General features: G+C 57.0%; 1 protein-coding gene across 1 annotated transcript in view; it reads right to left on the minus strand.

Moving 5' to 3' along the window:
• Positions 1–3,608, minus strand: part of DCHS1 (dachsous cadherin-related 1) — a 48,710-nt gene extending 45,102 nt beyond the window's left edge. Inside the window, exon 1 of the mRNA XM_026063658.1 lies at positions 1,857–3,608. Within this exon, the coding sequence (XP_025919443.1) occupies positions 1,857–3,608 (1,752 nt within the window). The remainder of the gene's footprint in view (positions 1–1,856) is intronic.
• Positions 3,609–7,663: the final 4,055 nt, after the last annotated feature.

Raw genomic sequence — 7,663 nt, forward strand, 5'->3', positions numbered from 1 at the left:
GCCTCCCCCCAGCGCGGTGCGGAGCCGGGACTGGCCCCCTGCACCGTACCGGCCCTCAACGCAGCCACGCAGCCACGTGCCGGCCYGGCCTCTCCGCACCGTCCCCGCGGCCCCCGCAGTGCCCCAGCGCCTCTGCGGGTCCCTGCGCTCCCTCCCGCCTGTCCCCACCGCTCCGCAGCCGGGAGCCGAGCCGCCATCTCCGATTGCATTTCCAGAACGCCTCCCCACACGGCGAACGGCACCGAACAGGAAGGCACGGAGAGCGAGAGAGAGGCCTCCCTTCGGGGGCTCTGCAGCTGAGATGTCCCCACGAACGCCGGGGCCTCGCGCTCACTCGGGGCACGCGGCTCCCACCGCAGCCCTGTCCCTGCCCCCTCTCCGTCCCCGATGCCATCCCCGTCCCTGACCCCTTCCCCACCTCTGTCCCCAGCCCCGATGCTGTCCCCGTCTCCAAGGCCATCCCCATCCATCCGGGAGAGTGCGGGTGTTGCCCTGCGCAGACGTGCCCTTCCCCCACCAAATCTCCCTCCCCGTCTCTCGCCCTGACCCACGCCACCCCATCGCATAGCTGCCCCATCCGAGACGCGCCCCTGCCCCACACCCCTTCCCCACTGTGCGCCTGCCTTTTGCCCCCACCCTACGCCCCCATCCCCCCACACGCACCCAGCCCCGCACCTGCCCTTCCCCAACTCATAGCTCCCCACCCCGGCAGCGCCCCCGGCAGCACACTCCTCCATCAGCTCTTCTCCTCACCTCCGCTTCCTCCTCCCGGCCCGTTTGGAGGCCCCTTCCCCTGGCCTGGCTGCCGGACCCGTGGGGCAGGGGCTGCTCCCACCTCATCTCACAGGCCCAGAGCTCCTGTTTCCCCGCTCCTTCCTCCCGGCCCCATGGCCACCGCTCATCGCTCAGCCTCACAGCCCGCCACGGCCCCGGATGACCAGCCCAGGGCCCCATGATTCCAGCAAGGAGTTGTCCTAGCTTCACAGGCGCTTGCCCTGGCCGACGTGCTGGACGCTGCCTTGGTTGGCAGTGCCCTGCTCTGCTTCCACACCACTGTGCCGCCGCCAGCCCCATGCGCCCCGTCTCCTCGGTGTGGCTTGGGCAGGCTGCAGCACCTGYCTGCAGCAACCAAGGCTCCAGGGCCTGTGCTGTGGCTGAGCAACAGCAAATGCAGCGCACGTAAAATGCACCACATGTGGCATTGCTAGCACAGCCAGAGGTCCACAGAGCCTGCCAGAGGGGCAGCACCTCTCCAGGCCTCACCCGTTCTCTCCCACTATGTGAAGGCTGATGCAGCACATAATATCACAAAACTGCTGCTGCCAAGGTAATATAACACCAGCCGTGCATACTTAATGCTAATATTCGCAACCGGCCTTACAAACACTGATGAACTTAAGCTAATGATCTCACGGGGAGGGGGAGAAGTTAGCAGCCTGGCCAGCAGTGGCTCTCTAGAGATCAACTCTTTTACTTGAGTCTCGTTTCTAGTACCCTGGCCTGCAAGGCAGCTCCACACTTGTGTGAGCAATGCCTGGCACGGTGGGCGCCAGTCTCAACTGTGGTCAACACACTGCTTGGCACAAAGGACATCCTTGAGGTGTGCCTGCACTATCAGTGATATCACCCAGTGCTCACATGCACTGGTGCTCACACGCAAAAAATGGGCAACAGTGCTCTGCCCCATCTCCCACTTGCACTGGGCAGGGGAAGCTCTACTCTGGCATTCTTGTTGCAAACATTGCCCAGCTAAGTCCTGGCAACTACACCTCAGACATGTCCTTCAGTGGCAGCTTCCCCACCCCAAGCCTCCCACAGGATAGCCCTCCCTGAACTCATCTGGCAGTTGTACCCACCTGTAAGAAGCAGGTCCCAACAGGGGTGTTCTCCTTCAGGGACACATTGTAGAAGTTACTCTTGAACACTGGCTCATTGTCATTGACATCCTGCAGCACCACATGCACCACAGCTGAGGAAGAGAGGGCAGGGGTTCCCCTATCCRTGGCCAGCACTGTCAGCTGGGGCTGAGGATCCTTCTCATAATCCAGTGGGGCAGCAGTGGTAATGATACCTGTGGCTGGGTCAATGGCAAACCAGCTGGAGTGGGTGTCACGGCCGTGCACAATACTGTAACGCACTTCCCCATTGGGACCCTGGTCCTTATCACGAGCTGTCACCTGCAGGACAAAGCTGCCCGGGTACACAACCTCAGGGATGCTCTGTTTGTATTCCTGCTGGTCAAAGAGTGGAGGATTGTCATTGATATCCATCACTTGCAGCACAAAGGCTGATTCTGCCCGGAGCGGGGGTGTTCCTGAGTCAGTGGCTGTTACCCGCAAATCATAGGAGTCTCTTTCTTCCCGATCCAGAAGTTGGTCCACACAGATCAGGTAGATGATGTTGTCCTTGGTAGTGAGGGCAAACTTGCCATCCCCTCCCTCCAGGGTGACATTGACATTGGAGTACTCGCCATAGTCTGGGTCTGAAACAGAGATGCGTGCCACATACTGGCCTGGCTGGGCTCCCTCAGAGATCTGAGGGGAACCATCTTCGCTCAGGAAGATGATGGTCATGGTGGGCTGGTTGTCATTGTAGTCACGCACATGAATGGTGACAAAGGCTGTGGTGACCTCAGGATGGACAGCCTTATCCCGCGCCTGCACCACCAGCTCATGCACCTTCCTTACTTCGTAGTCCAGACCCTTGTTGAGCTTGATGACTCCGGTCCGGGAGTCGATGGTGAAGTACTGGTCAGGATCGCTCTGCCGCCGGTTGATCTCATAAACCACATCCCCATTGTCACCTTCGTCTGCATCAGAGGCAAAGACCTGCAGGATGCTGCTGCCAGGCTTCAGATTCTCCGAGATGAGAGTATGATAGCGACTCTGGTTGAAGGTAGGGGCGTTGTCATTGATGTCCTGGATAGACACATCCAGTGTCATCTGGGTGCTCCGGGGAGGAGAGCCACCATCATAGGCTTCCAGCAGTAGGGAGTATGATGAACGGTTCTCCCGATCCAAGATGTTGCTGACCACCAGGTCCAAATACAGGACCCCGTTGGGTCCTCGGCGCGTTTCCAGGCGGAAGGCCTGCCCCACATTCTCTCCCTTAATCACGTAGCCTTGGGTATTGAGCAGGCCACTGTCAGCATCAAAGGCTGGGTCCAAGGGGAACCTACTGCCTATAGGTGTATGCTCTGGGATCTGGAAAGTGCTGTGTCGCTTGGGAAAGGCTGGAGCATGGTCATTTATGTCGTTAACTTGGATGTTCACTTCTACTGTGATGCCCTCTGGGGTAACAGCAATGAAGCTGTATCGGTCTCGGGTTTCTCGGTCCAGGACACGGGCTGTTTTGATGATACCTGTGTTCTCATCTATCCCCAAGTCAGTGGTAACACCGCTGCCCTCCTGTGCCGAGATAAAATACATGTAGGCAGTGGTGCCAGGAGGCAGGCCAGCACTGATGTCCCCAATGATGGTGCCAGCTGGCTGCTCCTCGTCTATTTGTAGATCCAAGGTGCCCAGGACAGCAGAGCCCTTCCCTGCTCTCAGGCCCCCAAGAATTAGCAGCTCCAGCAGAAGCATGGCTGATCCCTTCATCTGCTCCATTGCTAGTGACTTGCAGAACAGAGGGTGGCTCAAGCTCCTTTGCAGTGTGTTCTTTAATCCTGCAAGGAATGCAGACCAGAGGAGGATGGTTAAAAGGGAGCAGCAAAGGAAGGACAGAAAAAAAACCACCACGGGGACAGAAGGCCTGCCAGGTACCCATTGACTGATTGCACTGYATCACCTATCCCTCACAAGGAGCCAAGGTGAAAGTGAGTTAGAGCAGAGTGTGCCCATAAGGAAGGCCTGGGACAGCGCCTAAAGTAGGATAAGCAGAGCACACCTAAATCAGTGTGCTGAGATTACTGGCTGATACACTACTCGCATAGGCCAAATGTTCTTCTCAACCACCAGCCCTCACATCTTAACCACTGCTGGCAGCACTGGAGCCAGCTGCCCTAGAGCAGAGGCTTCCCATGCCTCTAACAGACGAATGTTTCCTGCAAGGCTGAGAGCGGCTGTCTGCAAGACTGCAGAGATCTTTGCACAAGCMATAGCCTAGCACCTCTCCACCCCTGAAAAAAAAACGGTCTCAAACTGGGAGACAGCCCAAAGAGTGACACCCGTTGAAACCCCCCAGTAGCATGCCTTTCAGGACCACAGGGATTCAGCTGCCAAAAACATGAAGTGCAAATCTGGTGTTCCTGGGAGGGGGCAGCAGAACTAGAGCAGGCTTCCATCCAGCAGCCCATAAATCATAACGGCTTTATTGCCAAGGATGTACCCACAGCTGGGAATGCCCAGGCTAAAAATCCCATCCTCCTAGGATTCATTGTTTGGCCTGGCACAGAGATCTGTGGATGCCCCAAGCTGGTACCATGGAGGGTGGTGGCAGTAGAGCAGGAACGCAGCAACTCACTCTGAACTGCCGGCTGCTCTGGCTCCTTCCCGGTCCCACACCCTGCACTTCTCACTCTCCTCCTTTGTCTCCTTCTCACTGCTCCTCGCTCATTCTGGCTCCTTCACTCCATTTCCCCCTGCCGTAGCTTCTTTTCACTGCAGCAGTGGGGGAGGGACGAGCAGGGAGGAGCAGCTCCCTGCAGCAACACCACCACTGGACACGCTGGACACTCTCCCAGGGCCCAAAGGCTGCCAGCCCCCAGGGCTCTGCTCACCCTCCCCGTGAGTAGCCAGAGCAAGTCAGCAGTCAAGGAGCTTGCAAAGCACACCAGCCCCAGTGCTGCTTTTAGCCCCCGGTAAACGAGGCTTAGTGGTCTGCAGGGATGGCGGCAGCATGAGCTCACACTTGGACTCTCTTGAAAGCATTCGCTGCTGGTCCCATAACCACACTCAGGAGCTGTTCATGTCAGACATGGGATGGCAGGAACCTCCCTGTCTTGGGGGATGGAGGTGGCTTCCATTGCCTAGTTTGGGGACTAAGAATGGCAGATCTTGGTCTAAAGAACCCAACAGCGGTATTAACCCTTTCCAGGGGGCATAGAGTGATTATTTCTGGGTCCTGTTTCCCACTTCAGAACAGCTGATAGGGTGGACATTTGCCAGTGGAAATCCAAGGTTAGTGACAGGAAGAACGATCCCAAAGAAGTGTTTCCTACATGTAAAGATATGTTTATTTACTTCAGTGAGCTATAGGAACTAGAAGCATATGTACACACCCAGTGCCCAAGGACTAAGGCAAGTAAATCCACACACTGTTCCTACACCCAGCACACCTGAATACTCATTATCTCTCAGGAGCAGAAGTCAAAAGAAGATACTCATATCTCTGTGGGCTGCTAGCTGGGGATTTGCACTAACTCAGTGGTCCTGGACAGGTCCCTCTCTCTCTCTGTTGGAGTTAGCTCAACTTCCACAGCTGAAGTGGTAATACAGGCATGCAGAGCATGCAGTGCTGGGGAAATGGGGTCCAAGTCCGCTTCTGTGATGAAACCCATCCTAACTGTGATCCACCTGCTCAGGTACAGTGCAGAGGGTTTTAAGCCTTGCCAGGCAAGTAGACCAAAACCCAGGAAAAGGAGTGCAGTCAAAAGGAAAAGGGTAGGGGGGAGTCCAAAAAACAGTAAAGGGACAAGGCTTCTTGTGGCAATCTCAATGGCTCAGGGGACAACATGAAGCTGAAAGGTCTTGAGTAGTGCCTGCCACAGATCAGGGCACAGATATGAGAAAAAATTTTGTTTGATTAGTGGTGTGCTTTTTGGAAAGCTGAAAGCAGTGTAGCAGTGTGTTGTGGGCTGCCTGGGGGAAGGAAAAAAGCTGGCAGAGTGAATCTGGGGAGCRTGAAGAACAGTTGAGACCACTGGAGCAACTGGGGAACAGACGCTAGGCCTTTGGGCTGGGGAACTGGTGGTAAGTCTGCACAAACTTTTCCCTTTCCATCCTCCCTGGATGCAAGTGGGTAGGTTCAGAGCCTAGCTACCTCATGGGTAAGAGATTTTACTGCTGGATTGCACCCGTCCAGGATGGGCAGAAGGCCATCCATGGTGCTAGCAGCCCTCTGCTCCTACGAGCTTCGCAGGCTTGAGTCGGCAGGGAAGACAGCAGTGACCTCAGTGGATGCAGAGTCACCAAATCTGAACAGCTGCTTCCAATTAGCAGATAGCTCAGCGCTAGGGCTGGCGCGGCTGGTCCAGGCCCAGCCCGTGTAATGTGAGCCAGACTGCCCTGCTCCCTCTCTGTCCCTCCCACCACTGGGCACTGAGTTCCCTAGTAACAAATGGCAGCAGAAGCCTCTGCAGAAAATTGTCAGCATGAGAATGTGACTGGAGAGGAGGTTGGGGTCCAGAGCCATAGCAAGGAGGTCGATAGGAAAGGCGGATAAAATGGAGTGGCCTGACATACACAGAAGCGTCTCCTACCCTGGGGCTAACATGCCAGGGCTCCAGGAGAGCCAGGCCTATGGTTAGGAGAGAAGCCACATTCAGCAAATAAGATAAGGAATTATGGAAGGACCACTGCATGCCTCCCTGCCTGCCTGGCAACACCGGCCCCAGCAGAGAAGCTGGAAAGACAGCACCCACTGTGCATGCCACAACCAGATGTCAGAGTCCTTGCTGTACAAAAGCTCCATCATAGCTACAGATGACACTGATGCCATACCCAGAGCCTCACATGAGAGGCCATGACTCACGCAATGATGTTTTTGGGACTCCAGTTCAGGTCAGGAAGGATGCAGAAGCCCATTTCAGCTTTGCTGAGCACCAGTCACTGTCCTGGAACATGCTCTTCTCTTCTACATTCACAGAGATTTCCTCTCTCTCAAGAGTTTCAGATTATCTGCCCTCAGAGCCAGGCACAGCCCAGCCCTGCCTTCAGTGCAGCCCTAAGTGAATCCCTCACCTTCAACCTCTACTTAGTCTGCCAAGACCTACAATCATCTCCCTGCCTCCTGGCTCTCCTACCTTCACCCACCTGGCTCTCCAGGACCAGCACCCCAATCCCATCCCCTCTTGCTCTCTCCCAGCCTAGCCACACAACCTCATTTCCCTCCAATATTAGTCCCAAGCAGTGACAGCCATCCTCTCATGAGGACATGGTCAAGCTCCACTGCATCCCTGTGCATCCCATTTCTGTGCCACACCAGGGCTTCCTGCAGACTGCCCTGTCTCTGAAAACACTTCCCACCCCCCAAAAAAAGCACTAACAAAAGTTCTTCACTCGTTATCCAGTTCCCACAGCCCTGGCCCACAAGCACCTCAGTGCGGAGCCAACCCCTGCCACGCTGGATGCCCATCGCAGAGGCCACCCTTGCTCCCTGTCTGTCAGGGCTCCCTGTCCCCTAGGACTCCAGGCTGTCGGGTCTCCCTGGCATCGGGCCTCTCCGGGCATCAGGGCCCCCTGTCCTTTGGGGCTCCCGGGCCGTCCAGACACCCTGGCAGCTGGAGAACTCCAGCCCTCGGAGCTGCCTCTCCCTCAGGGCTCCGCAGACGCCGGGGCCCCCCGGACACCAGCGCTCCCTCGTTCCACGCACAGCTCCGTCCCCGGGCCCTCCCGGGGGCCCCGCACAGCCCCGGCCCCGCGCCGCAGCACTGCCAGCCCCCACCGACCTCCGCTCGGGCCCGCAGCCCCCGCCCGCCGCCTCTGCAGCCCCGCCAAGCGCC

The sequence above is a fragment of the Apteryx rowi genome, unplaced genomic scaffold, assembly GCF_003343035.1.
Source record: "Apteryx rowi isolate R43461 unplaced genomic scaffold, aptRow1 scaffold_1004, whole genome shotgun sequence".
NCBI classification, from domain to species: Eukaryota; Metazoa; Chordata; class Aves; order Apterygiformes; family Apterygidae; genus Apteryx; species Apteryx rowi.